Below are 19,156 nucleotides of genomic sequence, written 5' to 3'. Positions count from 1 at the left end.
GCCAGTGATGATGGTTTTCAGAAAAGATGGATCTCGGCCACATGTGTCAATGAAATCTCCAGCAATTCCCATCTGTGTTGCCTTCTGCTTGTCAGTTAATGCGCGCGGCATAAACGCAGAACAGATCTTCAGCTTATCCAAATTGTTGTGAATGATGGTGTTCACAATGTCTTTGCTAATCCATAACTCCTTCTCAAAGACAGTTGCCGATTTTGTGCCAGCAATCTGTCGCACTTGCTCAACGGTTTTCGTACTTCTGCTTGCTGATGGTCAACCCAAACGTCGCACTTCATCAAAAGTTTCTTGTCCATCCCGAAAGCATTTGAACCAGTCGTAAACACATTCTCTGCTTACAGTTTCTGTTCCACACACTTGCACCAACATTGCATATGTCTCCTTTGCAGTTTTTCCCAATTTGTAACAAAACTTGATGTTATGTATTGCTTCATTGCACTATGACACGAGTCTTTTCTTTCTTTCTTCCTTTTTTATTTTTATAATTAGCTTAACATCGCACCGAAACAGATAGGTTTTATGGTGACGATGAGACAGAAAAGGGCTAGGAGCCGGAAGAAAGCGGCCGTGCCATAATTAAGATACAGCCCCAGCACTTGCCTGGTGTGAAAACTGGAAACCAGAAACCATGGAAAACCATTTTCAGAGCTGTCAACAGTGGGGTTCAAAACCACTATCTCCTGAATGCAAGCTCACAGCTACGCGACCCTAACCGCACGGCCAACTTGCTCGACGACACAAGTCTTCATACACACTCCATTCGACTGGCCACAGCAGAATAACCTGCTTCAGCTCCACGTGTTGAAAGCTACGTGGTGCTTCTTGAGATGTCGTTTCATTCGCATGCGGGCAGAGTTACCAGATGCTGCAAATGCGACATTGGTCCATTCACCACACGTTTTAGACACACTTTGTATTCTGCTTCATAACAGGTTCACTTAAAAAATACTATGCATATTCCAAATTAAAACTTACCCTTGCTTGTGAAACCTCACTGATGTAACACTGCTCTCCAGATACTTCATCATATGATTTTCTCCACCCAGCAGGTAGGGGCACACTGTCAACATCATCACAGCTGCTACAGATAACGTCTTCCTAATAACAAAAAGCAGTAATCTCCAATTTAAATAAGAGAGAAATATTCACTGACGTTATTAAAAACATCCTTCATAAATATTTCTTTCAGTCTACAGTACATGTGCACACCCTAAAAATGTAAACAAATGTAAAAGTACAACCCTATACCAATCAACTTTCTTACAGCTTTCTATGACCTTTTCCTCCATCAATTCACATTTGAAGCTTTTTGAATTAGAGATCTCTCGCTCAACCCTCAATTTTATCCTAACACACTCCCCCTCCTCAATTCAGTCTCTACAGGTTATTCCTGGTTTCTGTGATCAATTCCTACTGGCAATATTTACCCACAAAACACCCAACCCAAAATTAAAAAACAAAACATTTTACAACAGTCTACCTGTCATTACACATTCACTCACTGATAATGTTGACATGAAAACTGGCAAGGCAAGGAACAATTTTTTTTTTTTTTTTTTTTAGTGTATCAATGAAGTGATCCCTAAAGTTACCATTAAAAATAAGAAAAAAGCACCTTGAATTTCAAGGGAAACTATATCCAGGATAAGAAAGATAAATCAACTCTATAATCTGGAAACAGCCCAACGGACAACAAATGAGAAAAATATAGGCTGGCTAGAGTCAGTACCAAATCTGCAAGCCGTGAAGCTTACAGTACATATATGGACAAATTATGCATCAATGCCAAGAAAATGAGGGAATTTACTGAACAAAGGTGTCAACACTGCAACAAAGAACTTTAAATACAAATCGCAAGACACAGCTAAGTGGTTTAGCAGGAAATTCAAAAATAACTTCTCCTTATTGTCAACACTGAAGGTATGTTTCTACCAAGGTCAGCCTCCCCTCTTTTCCCCCAAGCCAGTCTATATTTCTCAGAACGGGAGGTACAAGGCAACCTACAGAAAACCCACTCGCATGCTGCAACAGGCCCAGACTCGATACCTGCTCAGATTCTCCACTACTGTGCCCTTGTACAACCTGTCCATTTAACACAGGAACTCTGCTGCAGAAATGGAAACATGCTTGTTGTTCCTGTGTTCAAACATGACGACATGGAAGACACGGATAACTTCCATCCTATTTCGCTAACGTCTGGCATCTGTAAATGTACGGAACATGTGGTTGCTAAGAACGTACTGGAATTCCTTAATGAATGCAACCTGTTAAATCAAAGTTTGTTAGCTTCAACCATTGTGGCTGGGGTTAACTCCCAATGAGTAACCACGGGAACCTGCCCCCTTCAGAGTTTGTCCCCGGGTGGCGGATAGGGGGTTGCCATAGGAATGATCTTTGGATCCGCGGACCAACAGGTAGCCCAATTCCTGGGGGTTTTAAAATACTGGGACACCCTCTCTCCAGGGCACATGAATATGGAGGGCCCTGACACCGGGGTAATGTGCCCAACGGCAAAACAGGCGGAAGAGGATCCATTTCCAATGTTACGGCTGTGGAAGCGGAAGAGGATAAAGCCAGACGGACTGGCTATAAAGGCGCTACTCAACTAATTTGGAGTCTGCGGCAGTCCATTGCAGTTTTGGAGCTTGCTACTGCCTGTCTCATACTACGTGTGCCGCGGTGAAAGGCTCTGAAATCATAGTGTGTGGGCCTCCTCCCTGCAAGTTGAGGTCCTCTACCTTAAACAAAGTCATGCTTGTGGTATCTTCTCCTGCTACTCCTACAAAGTCCAACGACGATGGGATAAGGATGGTGGAAGCAGATTTAGGGTGAAATCGGGAGCTTCTAGTCTAGACCAGCACGTTAGCGGCAGATGTGTGATAGTCGCCTTTCCTGAAACTTAATGGCTACTCAGGGATCCGATCCTGCACCTGTGTCTGGGCAGGCCAATTTAGGATCACTGCTGCCCATCCCGAATGGGGAAGGCCCTAGAAAATATGGGCTAAACATTGGTAGCCACACTGATATCCTGGCTGGGATACTGCCCCCAGAGGGACATCCCAATTTTGCAGTCGTAAACATGAGAGAACTTTGCTTATAGGATCGTGGAATATTAGAACTTTACTAGCAGTAATACCAGACCTGAAAGATGAACGGCTGCTCTTGTTACTCACGAGCTAGCAAGACTTAACATCGATGTTGCTGCATTAAGTGAAACTAGATTGCTGAATGAGGGAAAACTTACTGAATCTAGTTCAGGCTATACCATATTCTGGAAAGGGCAAAATAAGGTGAACATCAAATTCATGGTGTTGGATTTTTTTTTTTGGCTAGGGGCTTTACGTCGCACCGACACAGATAGGTCTTATGGCGACGATGAGACAGGAAAGGCCTAGGAGTTGGAAGCGGCCGTGGCCTTAATTAAGGTACAGACCCAGCATTTGCCTGGTGTGAAAATGGGAAACCACGGAAAACCATCTTCAGGGCTGCCGATAGTGGGATTTGAACCTACTATCTCCCGGATGTAAGCTCACAGCCACGCGCCTCTACGCGCACGGCCAACTCGCCCGGTGGTGGTGTTGGATTTGCAGTGAAAACTAAACTGGTAAACATGCTTAGGTTAACCATTTAACTGGGATTGACGCCTAAAGGCGTCAACAGCTGTCGCACGAGCATTGGGTTTGACGCCGTTAGGCGTTCTTGTAATTCGAAATGTGTTCTTACATAGGGTTAGCTGCCTATAGGTGTCTGGCTATTCTTAATCACTTCTTCCATCTACTATCATAATTTAAAACGAATTCCATTCATATTAGACGTGATTATTGCTGCCCTATTCATTTCTATCTGGTCTCATGCCAAACGGGTAGTTCGCGCCTAGGTGGCAGTCCGACAGCTGTCATGTTGCCTCGTACGGTCCACGCCAAATTTTTCGTAAAGAATTTATTTGTGTATATGTACATTGAAATTACTAAATTTGTGAGTTGTTGTTGTTGTCATCGTCGTCGTTACGATACAGTTGTTCTGCAAATTCCATTGTCCATGTTCTGATAACTTTTTGTAAATTGGTCTGTGTATGGTGGTAAACTGTACCGTGTGACGTGAACATAGCTTGGTTAGTAAAGACGTTGAATTATCTGAGAGCCCACCGACTGGAAGTAGGAATCACTCAAGAAAACGTTGTGTTGTGTGCCTGTCAAACCAGAGGCGACGGGAAACTGTCTACTGCTGTGAGGAATGTGACGTGGCACTTTGTGCTTGCCCGTGCTTCCGTATTTACCACATTGTGCGCAATTTCTGAATGACCTATGAACCAGAAAGTATGTAGAACCTATTGATGCATATCTGAAAACTTGAAAAATAATGAACGGAACACTTTTTATATTCACTTTTGTATGAACACACTGTGTATATGTGTATATATTTACGGGTTTACAAGAAAATGGTAATAACATAATGCTATTGAATTTCTACTACATCACTAATAATTTAAATAAATGAAGTAAAACATATTTTTCTGTTGAGTATTTACACCTGCCGCACGCTACTGTATGCATTCCAAAAGTGCACGTTGCGCTGAATAATTACCCACTGGCTGGTTGACATTATGGAACTATTCCCCAGTTAAGGGGTTAAGACCTACTGCAGTTAACCCTGGAGTTGTCACATGGGTTTTGTCAATATCAGTGGTCGCACCGGGTCTTTCAGACCCATCTTTTCTCAGTGTTTTACTAGTAGATTTTTATACTTTATTTTTAATTACAGTATTATAGGACACTGTTTAGTTTATTTTAATGCAGTTTACATGACTACAATATTTAACTATCCTGTTTCTTAACCAAAAAGTGTATTTTTATAATTACACTGAAAAACTGATGATTTACTGTTAACTTGTGAAAGGTAAAACATGGTAAGAGTAAAATGTAATTTAAATAATTTTTCTCACTTTTTCCTGCATTTACCTGCACAAAGCAATATTTTCATCTATTTTCTACACAGTCTTAATAAAACATACTTTTGAGAATTTTACACTTGAACTATTGGCACAAAAATATGGATTTTTTTAGGTATGTGTGAATTATGTGTCATAATTCATAAAATGAAAATCAAATTAGTTTTAGAAACACATCCAAGTACAGGAAAACATCACTTTAATCAATTTCTATGCACATTCTGCAGCCTAGTTGTCCATGTTCTCCGCAAATGAAATATTGGCACTTGGGGCAGATGAAGGATGTCTTCCTGTCTTTGTTTGTTGTGCAGAAATGACATCTCTTTATATTCCTGGGAACTTCTGTGGCAGGTGCTTGCACAGGATAGTTATACCTAGAATTGTAGCTTCATCCATTGTTATATAGAAGAAAATGTGTACTAAACTAACAATGCGACGTTTGACAACAAATACTAACATTAACAGTCGCACCGATTCTGCGAGACACTGAACAGCCTGTACGCTCAAAATTTCCAAGCCAACTGTGAGCGGGCTACTGTGTTTGGTTGAAAGTCGGGAGCCAAGAAGCTACCAGGGAGACGGAAGCGTTTGGTGCATTCCAACAACAGGAACACCAATAAGTATGTCCGCCCGGGTCTCGTGGACCCATCGCGACCACTCCAGGGTTAATGAAAGACTCATGACCCTCGCATAACACTCTCTGGAGATAAATTCATCATGCTCACCTCTGCTTACTTTGGACAGCTCTGCAAATTCAAAGAATCAATTCTACCATCAACTGAATACAATACTTTCCAAAGTGCCCACCATGGATAAATTATTACTTGGTAACTTCAATGCTAGAGTGGGTAGAGATAATCGGCTATGGGGTAATGTCACGGGCAATCAAGGCATAGGAAACTGTAATCAATCAATCAATACTGATCTGTATTTAGGGCAGTCGCCCAGGTGGCAGATTCCCTATCTGTTGTTTTCCTAGCCTTTTCTTAAATTATTTCAATGACATTGGAAATTTATTGAACATCTCCCTTGGTAAGTTATTCCAATCACTAACTCCCCTTCTTATAAATGAATATTTGCCCCAATTTGTCCTCTTGTATTCCAACTTTATCTTCATATTGTGATCTTTCCTACTTTTAAAGACGCCACTCAAACTTATTCGTCTACTAATGCCATTCCACGCCATTTCTCCACAGACAGCTCGGAACATACCACTCATTGCAAGTAATGAAAATAATTTTCTCCGTATTGAAAGAATCTTAATTTATAATAATATAAGAAATTTATTTTAACTCAACCTATTCAATACAGTACAAGATGTTAACATATTAGTTACACATCGTTAAAAATAGTTGAAACATGTTTCGCCCCTTCTGTGGGGCATCATCAGTCATATCAAATACCTCAAAATTCTACCAGACGTCTGGTTGGAAATTATAAAAATATGTTGCATGAGTGAATACATTAAAAAACATTTACAAGATCGTATCATTAACAAAATATCAAATTGATTAAAAAACATTACACTAGTGAACACATTGGTGAATTTTCACTCAAAACAGGGCCGTCATATGTACAGTATTGACAATAATGGTAGTCGATACCTCGAACCTCCATTACTCGAATTTTCAGTATCTTGAAGTAACTTAAATTTCCCAGCCGTTTGTCCTATTCTTCACGTGTATTTATTTCTCTATTACTCAAAATTTCGTTATAGGAATTTCTTGGTTTCTTGAAGCAAACATTTCCTCCCTTGGAGCAAAAAATACTCTAACTCGAATTTTGTGCAACATTAACTGTGCAATACGGCATTTGTGTTTTGTGAGGGACAGTTAACAAATAAAGAAGGGGTTACAGTGAAGCCGGGAACTAGTATGACGGGAACCGGAAAACCCGAGCTTCTAGTGATCGGAAAATCGGCAAAGCCTCCCTGTTTCTCGGGTGTCAATTACCAGTCACATACGAAAGCAAGCCAAGAAGTCGCGGATGACAAGCTCAATTTACGAAACTCAGCTGCGTGGTATTGACGAGAAGTTTCAACGTGAAGGGAGGAAAGGTTAGCCGCAAACAGAAGAGACCAACGGATTTTTTTTCCAAAGGTGTTAGCGGAGCTATGGTTCTTATACAAGGGTTGGGGCAAAAATCATGGCAACTATTTTTTTCTTGAAGATACCAGTCCGGTTGGAAAATGTGACATATACAGACAAAAGGACAAGGTGTTAACTACATGTGTGAACAATGAATAGCACTGAAATATCGTAACACACTAATTTATTATGGTAGTATAAGGGCAATATGGCCTTCCCGGTGCAAAAGAATGATAACACAGTACACATAAAGTTGACATGACAAACCTGGGCCTAAAGACCCTCAAAGTAGTCCCCTGCTACTGATACCATACGCTGCCAACGATGTGGGAGGCGCTGAATACCATCTGCCTCAGCATTTGCTGCACCATGTGTGAATCGGGTCACCTGTTGGCTCACAACTTTAGCAATGTCCTCTCGTGTTGCAAACCGCCTACCGAATGAGATCAAAGTCACAGGGCGAAATGTCGGGAGAGTACGGTGGGTAATCCAATTCTTCCCATCCTCAACGTCGCAGTAGCTGCCCTACACTCTCTGCTTTATGTGGTTGTGCATTGTGCAGGATTATTGCACTGTCCACAAGATCCGGATGTTCACTGTGACATTCCATCGCATTTCTCCCTCGGAGAATGGCTATTTTGATGTAAGCGTGCTGCTCAACATGGGTTACGTCCATCTCGCATGACACTCGCCAACTGACTGATTTCACAGCCCTCGCTGTGCTACTACCAGCTATCACACAGCCATCGGTTGTTCTGCATACACGCTATGCCTGCAGAACTTCCACAAGACACATATACGTTTGTGATCCGTTCACATATCTACAAGAAAAAATATAGTTGCCATGACTTTTGCCCCAATTCTCGTATCACTAACGTACGTACTGTATCCTGTCTTCTAAAAAGTTACTATAATAAGAGTTATAATTAAAGAGAGCCATAAAACAAGAGTTTCTTCGTATAGATACTTTTAATTGCTGTTAAAATAATGTAGGCCTATTCAGTAAAAGACCGTAGATACATATGATTCAATTATGTGCTATACATGCTCAAACCTCCTCTGCGAACCATGTGACCTTGCCGCGGTGGGGAGGCTTGCGTGTCCCAATGACGCAGATAGCCAAGCCGCAGGTGCAACCATATCGGATGGGTATCTGTTGAGAGACCAGACTAACGAATGGTTCATCGAAAGGGGGGTAGCAGCCTTTCGGTAGTTGCAAGGGCGGCAGTCTAGATGATTGACTGATACGGCCTTGTAATAATACTCAACATGGCTTAGCTGTGTTGATACTGCTACACGGCTGAAAGCAACGGGAAACTACAGCCGTAACTACCTCCCGAGGACATGCAGCTCTCTCTGTATGAATGATGTACTGATGATGGCTTCCTCCCGGGTAAAATATTCCGGAGGTAAACTAGTCCCCCATTCGGATCTCCGGGTGGGGACTACACGAGAGGGGGCGATCATCAGGAAGATGGATACTGACATTCTGCAAGTCGGAGCGTGGAATGTTAGAAGTTTGAATCGTTGTGGTAGGTTAGAGAATCTGAAAAGGGAGATGGATAAGCTAAATCTAGATGTAGTTGGTATAAGTGAAGTACGTTGGCAGGAAGAACAGGATTTTTGGTCAGGCGACTACCAAATTATCAACACGAAATCAAACAGGGGAAATGCAGGAGTTGGTTTAAAAATGAATAAGAAAATAGGGCAGCGGATAAGCTACTACGACCAGCATAGTGAAAGAATTATTGTCATCAAGATAGACACCAAACCAATGCCCACCACAATAGTGCAGGTCTATATTACTACTAGTTCAGCGGATGATGAAGGAATCGAGGAGATAGAAGATTTAATACAATATGTAAAAGGTGACGACAATCTAATTGTGATGGGAGACTGGAATGCAGTGATAGGCCAAGGAAGAGAAGGTAGTACAGTAGGAGAATTTGGAGTGGGACAAAGGAACGAAAGAGGAAGTCGGCTGGTTGAATTCTGCACTGATCATAATTTAGTCCTTGCCAATACTTGGTTCAAACACCACAAACGACGGCTGTATACGTGGACGAGACCTGGAGACACTGGAAGGTATCAAATAGACTTCATTATGATTAGGCAGAGATTCAGAAACCAGGTGTTGGATTGCAAAACATTCCCAGGAGCAGACGTGGACTCTGACCACAACTTGTTGGTCATGAAATGCCACCTGAAGTTGAAGAAATTGAAGAAAGGAAAGAATGCAAAAAGATGGGATCTAGACAAGTTGAAAGAAAAGAGTGTCAGGGATTGTTTCAAGGAACATGTTGCACAAGGACTAAATGAAAAGGCTGAAGGAAACACTATAGAGGAAGAGTGGAGAGTCATGAAAAATGAAGTCAGTAGGGCTGCTGAAGAAATGTTAGGAAGGAAGAAAAGATCAACTAAGAATCAGTGGATAACTCAGGAGATACTAGACCTGATTGATGAACGACGAAAATATAAGAATGCTAGAAATGAAGAGGGCAGAAAAGAATACAGGCGATTAAAGAATCAAGTGGATAGAAAATGCAAGGTAGCTAAGAAAGAATGGCTGAAGGAGAAGTGCAAGGATGTCGAAGGCTGTATGGTCCTGGGAAAGGTAGATGCTGCATACAGGAAAATCAAGGAAACCTTTGGAGAAAGGAAATCTAGGTGCATGAATATTAAGAGCTCAGATGGAAAGCCACTTCTAGGGAAAGAAGACAAGGCAGAAAGATGGCAGGAGCATATCCAACAGTTGTATCAAGGTAACGATGTAGATAATTTGGTTCTGGAACATGAAGAGGCTGTTGATGCTGATGAAATGGGAGACCCAATTTTGAGGTCAGAGTTTGACAGAGCTGTGAGTGACCTAAATAGGAACAAGGCACCTGGAATTGATGATATTCCCTCTGAATTACTGACTGCCTTAGGAGAAACCAGCATTGTAAGGTTATTTCATTTAGTGTGCAGGATGTATGAGACAGGAGAAGTCCCATCCGATTTTCGGCAGAATGTTGTTATACCTATTCCCAAGAAAGCCGGTGCTGACAGGTGTGAAAACTACCGCACCATTAGTTTAGTATCTCATGCCTGCAAAATTTTAACATGTATTATTTACAGAAGAATGGAAAAACAAGTTGAAGCTGAGTTGGGAGAAGATCAATTTGACTTCAGAAGAAATGTAGGAACACGTGAAGCAATCCTGACTTTACGCCTGATCTTAGAGGATCGAATCAAGAAGGACAAGCCCACGTACATGGCATTTGTAGATCCAGAAAAGGCATTCGATAATGTTGATTGGAACAAGCTATTTATGATTCTGAAGATGATAAGGATCAGATACCGAGAACGAAGAATTATCTACAATCTGTATAAAAATCAGTCTGCAGTGATAAGAATCGAGGGCTTTGAAAAAGAAGCAGCAATCCAGAAAGGAGTGAGGCAAAGCTGCAGTTTGTCCCCTCTCCTTTTCAATGTTTACATAGAACAGGCAGTAAAGGAAATCAAAGAGAAATTTGGAAAGGGAATCACAGTCAAGGAGAGGAAATCAAAACCTTGAGATTTGCCGATGATATTGTTATTTTATCTGAGACTGCAGAAGATCTCGAGAAGTTGCTGAATGGTATGGATGAAGTCTTGGGTAAGGAGTACAAGATGAAAATAAATAAGTCTAAAACAAAAGTAATGGAGTGCAGTCGAACGAAGGCAGGTGATGTAGAAAATATTAGATTAGGAAACGAAGTCTTAAAGGAAGTAGATGAATATTGTTACTTGGGTAGTAAAATAACTAACGATGGCAGAAGTAAGGAGGGCATAAAATGCAGACTAGCACAAGCAAGGAAGAGCTTTCTTAAGAAAAGAAATTTGCTCACTTCAAACATTGATATCGGAATTAGAAAGATGTTTTTGAAGACTTTCGTGTGGAGCGTGGCATTGTATGGAAGTGAAACATGGGCGATAACTAGCTCAGAAAGAAAGAGAATAGAAGCTTTTGAAATACGGTGTTACAGAAGAATGCTGAAGGTGAGATGGATAGATCGAATCACGAATGAAGAGATACTGAATCGAATTGGTGAGGGGAGATCGATTTGGCTAAATTTGATGAGAAGAAGAGATAGAATGATAGGACACATCTTAAGACACCCAGGACTTGTTCAGCTGGTTTTTGAAGGAAGTGTAGGTGGTAAGAACGGTAGGGGTAGACCAAGGTATGAATATGACAAACAGATTAGAGCAGATGTAGGATGCAATAGTTACGTAGAAAGGAAAAAGGTTAGCACAAGATAGGGTGGCATGGAGAGCTGCATCAAACCAGTCTATAGACTGATGACTCAAACACACATGCTCAGAAACGGTATTCTCTATATCTCGAAATTTCGACAACTCGAAATAAAATTTATCTCCCGAGGTGATTGGAGATATCAAGGTTCCACTGTATTTATATCACACCGACACACGCAACAAAACGCATAATAGTTTCCTTTATTAGACTGTAAAATGAACGGAAATTTAATTTTATAGGTATCTCTGAAATACTTTGAGATAACGTTTGTTATGTTTTTTGGCCATAACGTGAAGAGAAAATACCAGAAACTGTCACCGACACAACTCCCTGAAATACATTCAAATCATAAAAATCATAAAGAATGAACAAAAGTGCACTGAAATACGCAAAACTACCACATACAAAACAGATCGGTATGTCTCATACATAATTAACATATGACTTTGACACGGGGAAAAAGCACAGAACCGCTAGAAAAAACACGTGGCCTACAACTCCAACGAAATGACGCACAGAAACGCTGTTAATAGTGAGCAAACCACACAATAAGAAACTCATTTTTTTCGTCCCGATTAACTGAGTCGCTAGCATGGGCTAGCCTCTCTCGCTTGTAGGACGACTGCTGTCCTGAATCCCCAGCCGTAAAGCACACATGCTGCTGTAGCGAACAGGAAACACGATACCCGAAGGGGGCGGACGATACACTCGCGAAATAAAGCGTCAAATACATATGCTTAAAAATGTGGTTGGGTAAATTATACAATCACATAAGAATTTATCCTTTATCCTAGGGGAAGAGTATTGACCGTCTGTCTGTCACGCCATCAGCCCAGAGGCTGGTTGGATCCTCAAATAGCACCACCAAAGATTATGCGGTTATAAGGAAACCCCAAAAACCAATGGTAGCAACAAAATGAGGCATACTAGGCAGATGAGGAGTGAGGTAGTTTGCCATTGCTTTCCCCACTGGGTCAGAAAGTACTATTGCAGCAAGACTGACCCTATGAGCAACACCTTTCATAACACTCAGATGCACTAGTCGTGCTCTGAATGTCAGTACTCAGCACTACCCATACCCCAGCAGCTTCCATACTGTCACAGCCATGGATGTTGACTGGGACTTCGGTGGAAGCTACACTTTACTCTGGCCTGTGCCAAGAGATGGATGCAAAAGTACTGTATCCATCAAGAAATGACAGCAGGCAGTCGTACTGGAGGTTATATTGCTCAAAAATAAGAAGAATAAAAAATAAATCAGAAAATCAGAAGACAAGTTAAAAAAACGGAAAGTTTCCGGGTAAATCGGAAGGGTTGGCAGGTATGTGTGACCCTCTCATACTGATTCTGATGGTTCCGCCAGCTTTCGCTTCGAATGCTAGCACTGTACCGCATCCATGGAGCCATCTGGTGACGAATGAACGTACCATTTCCACTTCTATTACAACATCTAAATTCAAACACTTCATTGTTTGAGAAGCCTTTCTCGTGGAGAGGCGAGATTTTCTTCTGATGACGCACAGCACAGTTCTCTGCGAAACATAAAGAATTTCACCTTATTTTCTTGATACAGCATAAGCCCAAAAGCCTATGACATGTCTATAAGTGCGGGCTGTGAAAGCATCAATGGCAACATCCAACGTAGTTGCTTATGTTTGTGGGTGTATACTGTGTTCTGTAATCAATAAATTTTTGAGAATGTGCATTTGTGTTTGTATCTTACACAATGAGAATTGACGCAAATAAGGTGTTAGAGGTTTTACACCAGACTGAATTACAGTCTTTGGTGTTAAGAGTTTTTACATCAGACTGAATCACAGTCTTCATCACGTGACGTACACGAGGTGGAAAGATAAATTTCCAACATTATTTTTCAGTTTGATCAAGAAACTTGAAGATGCCACCATCACTGAAATCCTGGAGGATGAAGAACTGGTGCAAATGCCTTCCAAGGAAACTACTGATGCCAAGCCTCTTTATGAACCTTTGAATAAATGATGTATCTAGAGAATATGTTCTTTTTGATTATGTCAAGAAGGTAACTGAAGCTAAAAAAAAAAAAAACGAAGGATGGCCAACGAAAACAATCACGCATCACTTCAGGAAGGACAAGGATAGCAGCTGTCTCGTTATCAGAGGTATTATGAACAACAAAGAACCAAACATGAGAAACACAAGGTCATATAAGAGTACATATGGTCTAATTTTCAAGAGGCAAGGAATAATATAAAGCGGTGGGCATACATGAAAGCTAGAGCATTTGGATTGACTGATTTCAAAGCTGGATCAACCTGGATTTGAAATTTCAAGGCAGTTTACAAGATTGTTAGTCGCATCACTACGCACTTGGTAACTTACAAACGTGCTCAATTACAAAAAGAGATTCTGTGACTGCATTTGTAATTGAATTCACTGACAGGATTATTCCCAATTATTCATCAGCTGAAATTTGAATACTGACCAATCTGGATTTTATTATTCTAGTATTGGTGAAAGACACACAATTGTCAGAGTGAAATCAGCATCTGGAATATCACATTCATATACGGTACAATTCTACCCCCTGTTATCCATGGATGGTAAACTTCTCTCTCTGCTTCTTATTGTCTTACATGAACCAAGTGGCACATATGGTCCCCTTGTGCAATAGAATATGATCCATCCTCAAGGGTTATGAACTTCATGTTGTTGGTCCGTACTGAACTGAGATAACATATAAATTATAAACAGGAAAGTTTTCCACCTATTCAATACATAGTTGTCAACTATGTATTGAATGTACTGACTGATTTCAAAGCTGGATCGACCTGGATTTGAAATTTCAAGGCAGTTTACAAGATGTTAGTCGCATCATTATGCACTTGGTAACTTACAAACATGCTCAATTACAAAAAGAGATTCTACGACTGCATTTGTAATTGAATTCACTGCCAACTATGTATTGAATAGGTGGAAAACTCTCCTGATTATAATTTATATGTCATGATCCGACCTCCAATCATTTGATATAACTTGCTCAAAATTAGGTTAAGTGGACAAGAATTTTCTTGAACAATGGCAGGGAAAATGTCTCTCTCCCAATATTGAATCAAAATGCTGTCTGATTCTATATTGGTTTTCACTCCAACAAAATCTGTTTATAATTCCGAATAGACACATACAGGTAACAACCATTACACCTGGTACAACTCCCCTTGTTCAAACCTTGGATGTAAACTTTTTTTGTCAGTGGAAGAAGTTCGCCAAATCTTTTCTCGAGGAAGTTTGTTTGACAACATTGATACTGATCTCCAGAGCCATAACGCTATTATCAATTACCAGTTGAATGTCATGCCTTTCATGCTCCTAACAATGTTATCTGGGACACTAAAGATTTGAGTTCCTCAATGCCCAAACTGTACAAATGCACCATTCATCCAATTGTTGTTTACATTTGTGCTTAACAGATTTCCATATAAAGACCCACAAACATGTTTAAGTATATGTAACGACAGCTAAAATTAACAGAATAACAATTATTTATAGCCAAATTTCCTGTCGTATTCTTTGTTTGCCCACCCCTTAGTCCTGTTTCTTAATACAGGGTCGGGGATGAGGGGTAAGATGAATTTATAAGGCATGTTTTTTATGACCAATTGCTCTTCCTGATGCCAACCTCAGTTGAGGAGCTAATGAAGATGAAAGAAACTGGGTAAGGAGGTGAAAAGAATAAGCTATGGCCTATGAATTGGAAGTGTCCTAGCATTTACCTGGAAGTGACAATGGGAAACCACTGAAAAACATTCTCGGGACAGCTGACAGTGAGGTTCAAACCAACATACCTCCCAAATGCAAAGTTTTTTTTCATAGCCATGGCGCATTAATGCCCATACACTCTGCTTGGTTGCCGTATTTATTAGTATACTGTACCGGTTATGACCTGTACATAAGTATTTTTTGAGCATAAGTTACGTTTATTTACCACGCGTAATGTTCCGAGCGCGCCTGGTTTGTTTACCAGCAGCGAGGACCAGCTAGCGAGTGTATGACGACTGTGAGCTGTGACGTAGCCACAGGGGCTAGCTAGACCGCCCGCTCGTCTCAACACGTGTTACTAGCCTTGACTGGTATTTTCTGGATTCCATGTCACTTGTTCTAGAGAGTTCGATGGAGAAAATTTTGAAATTTCTATAATAATGATGCTAGCGAATCGAGCGATGTGTCATCTTGTTTGGGATCACCTAAACGTCCCAATGCTCGAGTTTCAAGCAAATCCATCGAGGGATTCGGGAGATATTCAATCAAACCGTATTATGACGTAGACATCCCGGATTGAATAAAAGGAGGACCTACTGTAGCCTATTCACACAGTCTCAGCTGAGTAGTCAGCGGGGACACTCTTGCTGCTACTATCTTCGTGGAACTCTGTCATTATACAAGTGTGGGAAGACGATTCTTCCAAGCACTATAAAGTGGACTCATAAGACTTCGAGTGTTGTAGAAAATTTTCTAAGTCTTCGTAATTGAACTTAGAATATTTACAAGTGTTCATTGAATGGACTTGTATTGTTTACGTGCCTTCGAGACTGAAACTTTTCTAAGTGTTCACTAAATGGACTTGTATTATTTACGCATCTTCGAAGCTGGAATTTTTCTAAGTGTTCACTGAATGGACTTGTATTATTTTCATGTGTTCGAAATCAGAACTTTTCTACGTGATCATTGAATGGACTTGTATTATTTACGAGTATTCGAGATTGGAATTTTTCTAAGTGTTCGTGAAATGGACTTGTATTATTTACGTGGAATATTTGCGACTGTTGAGGAACTCATCCTTCTAATAGACAGTGATTGATTAACATTGCTAGTGATAAACTTTAACTTTCCAACGGCTTTAAACGAAGTTAGGATTTCACTTACATTTACTCAAAGACTTGTACATTTGCCAGTGTTGGTTTAAAAGACTTATAAATTTCGTCAGTGAATTTATTTATGTGGAAGGACTTGTGTTTTCGTCAGTGGTCACTCAAAGACTTTATGAATTTCACCAGTGATTAACTTTAAATATATTCAAACTTCCAAGTGAATGGACTTGTGTTTTCATTCGAGTTTAGGCAAAGACTTGCACCTTCGCCAGTAATGAACTTTGAGTTTAACTATAATTTCACAAGAAGGGACTTGTATTTTTCGTTGCCAAAGTTATTCAGGGACGAGGATTTTCCTAGTGATGAACTCTAAATTATTAATACCACTCATATCGTTTTAGGAGTGTTGGAAGTCTTGATGTACAATTATCAAGAACTCTACTTATAAGTTGATCATCCAAGGTTTTCATGGACTCAGTGCTACTAGTGACCTTGGGAACATCAATCCTCTCAGTCTCATTGGGCTGAGGTTGTACATGACTATCTACAACATCGCCTGGATCACCGGGGTTCAACCCGGGCCTCAGAGTTCGAGACATCTCTACTTGCTGTCAATCCAGACAGTCCAGCTGCCTCTGTCTGGAGTATCTGGAGTCCCTGGAATCCCTGGAGTCTTCTGGAACGTGCTTCAACCAGCTTGGCTTGGTGAGCTGGAGAACCCGAGCCATGCTATTGGAATACGAGGAAGACAATCCATTTCTACTTAGAGGTGATGTGCAAATTCATGACTTATTTGAATAAACTCTTGTGCAATCGGAGTCAAAGTTTTTCTGTAGATAGGACCCTACCTCCTGTACCGAGCCCTAGCTACAATGAATCCAGTTTTTCGCCCTGAGAACTATATTCATGCTACTTTAAAATTTAATCTGAGAGTCGGGCTCTTTTACTGGTACAATACTAATATCTATCTAGGCTCATAAACAAGTATAATTATTGCTATGGGCAGCTGAAATTGGTTCAAGAAGCCTCGTTTACAGCTGAACTTTCCATTGTATTTGATTTTATACAATTATCAGAGAGGCAATTCACCAATGTTCCTTGTGAGACCAATCACATGGCAAGTGCTGTATAAAGAATACAACTGGACCTGAAACCGAAATAGTGACACTATTCCGCATTTCTTCAATCAATAAATACACGTGACAAATTCCTTCTTATTGTTGCAATTTATATTCTGACTACTGTATTTTCTGTTGGTGGTTAACCATACAATGAACATTTTACCTTTTCAGTAACACTGTAAACATTGCTGATGGTACTCTTCTTCCAAGCTAATCACGGCTAAATGGTTAGGATGCTGGCCTTTGGTCCAAGGTGTCACGAATTTGATTCCCAGCCGGGTCAGGTATTTTAACCTTCATTGGTTAATTCTTCTGGCTCGAGGGGCTAGGAATTTGTGCTGTCTTCAACATTAGAATTCATCTTTTAGGTAGGGCCTCATCCTCATAGACGCGTAGCTCACCTACAGGGCATCAACTTGAAAGCCACCATTAGTTCAGGTCCTGGTGCTTTATTTTCTTAATCTGGTCCATTCATTGTAATCTGGGTCCTCCTCAGCCTCTCCTTCCCTTTACTTGTAATTTCATATGTTGTTATTGCATTCTTTCTTCATCAGTCCCATTTTTAAATTTTTATCACTCAACTGTTCCGCTTCCAATTCCTTCCACAAGTCTTCGTTTTCACTCTATCTTTAACCACCCGTGGTTTATGGGTAGAGTGAAAATGTTCACTAAGACTACGTGTAAGTAAGGTGAGCACTTTGCTTCAGAGATTTTTTTTTCATGATTCACTCTCACAATGACTTTAGAAAGCCTGGTACCTAAAGGAATGATAATTCCCTCTTCCACCTGGCAGACCAGGGACTCCTTGGAAACAAATCGGTGAATGTAACAGAAAATGATCAGCATCAAAGAGACTCATGGAAAAATTAGAACAGGCTTAGTCAGCAAAGAGGATGTGCCTAAGCATGTTAAGAGATAATGATGTTCGGATAACAGGAGATAATTTTTTTTTTTTTTTTTTTTTTTTTTTTTTTCGTGTGGCTATTTCTAGCCGAGTGCAGCCCTTGTAGGCAGACCCTCCGGTGAGGGTGGGCGGCATCTGCCATGTGTAGGTAACTGCGTGTTATTGTGGTGGAGGATAGTGTAATGTGTGGTGTGTGAGTTGCAGGGATGTTGGGGACAGCACAAACACCCAGCCCCCGGGCCATTGGAATTAACCAATGAAGATTAAAATCCCCGACCCGGCCGGGAATCGAACCCGGGACCCTCTGAACCGAAGGCCAGTACGCTGACCATTCAGCCAACGAGTCGGACACAGGAGATAATGAGGAAGAGAGATTATAATGTGTTCTTAGCAGGTGTTAAAAAGGAAAGGGCAGAGTGTGGAGTGGGATTGTTCATTAGGAAAACCATAGCACACAACACAGTTTCAGAATAAGAATGACAATAGCACAAACAAAAAATCAAAAGATAATCGGCATGTCAAACACAATAAATCATCAAGACAATACATCTCAATGAGAACATTCGATAGACAACAGTGTGGATTTTGTCATCTGGATTATAACTGTGAGAATTACGCGGTGAAAGGACCATGGATTCAATGTTGGGACTGCAATACGTGGTATCATGAAATATGTGTTGGGGAAGGGAAGAAAGGAAAGAGATTTTTGAGTATGGAAAATGTGAGTGATCCAAATTGTACCTTGTTTGATCAGAATTGTACCACCAGCGGTACAATTGTGATCAAGGACAGGCCCTTCTGTTTTGTACAATTTTTACAATGAGGGTTTATTTAAGTATTATTATTAATCATGTGTGCCATAGTTTAAGGTGGCTACGTCATTGTCAATGTAAAAGAAAGCTGGTAGCACTGCAAATGAAGTGCGAGTGTACGATTAATTAAATATTGATAAAACATG

General features: G+C 40.6%; 1 protein-coding gene across 7 annotated transcripts in view; it reads right to left on the bottom strand.

Moving 5' to 3' along the window:
- Positions 1–19,156, bottom strand: part of LOC136864304 (rho GTPase-activating protein 12) — a 417,475-nt gene that overhangs the window by 347,748 nt on the left and 50,571 nt on the right. For all 7 annotated transcript variants that reach the window (XM_067141113.2, XM_067141110.2, XM_067141116.2 and 4 more), the window contains one exon: positions 991–1,113. In XM_067141113.2, coding sequence (XP_066997214.2) covers positions 991–1,113 — 123 coding nt within the window. The remainder of the gene's footprint in view (positions 1–990; positions 1,114–19,156) is intronic.

Source organism: Anabrus simplex, chromosome 2 (assembly GCF_040414725.1).
Source record: "Anabrus simplex isolate iqAnaSimp1 chromosome 2, ASM4041472v1, whole genome shotgun sequence".
Lineage (NCBI taxonomy): Eukaryota > Metazoa > Arthropoda > Insecta > Orthoptera > Tettigoniidae > Anabrus > Anabrus simplex.
Note: the sequence above shows the minus strand (reverse complement) of the source record. Positions and strands in the feature narration are given on the sequence as shown.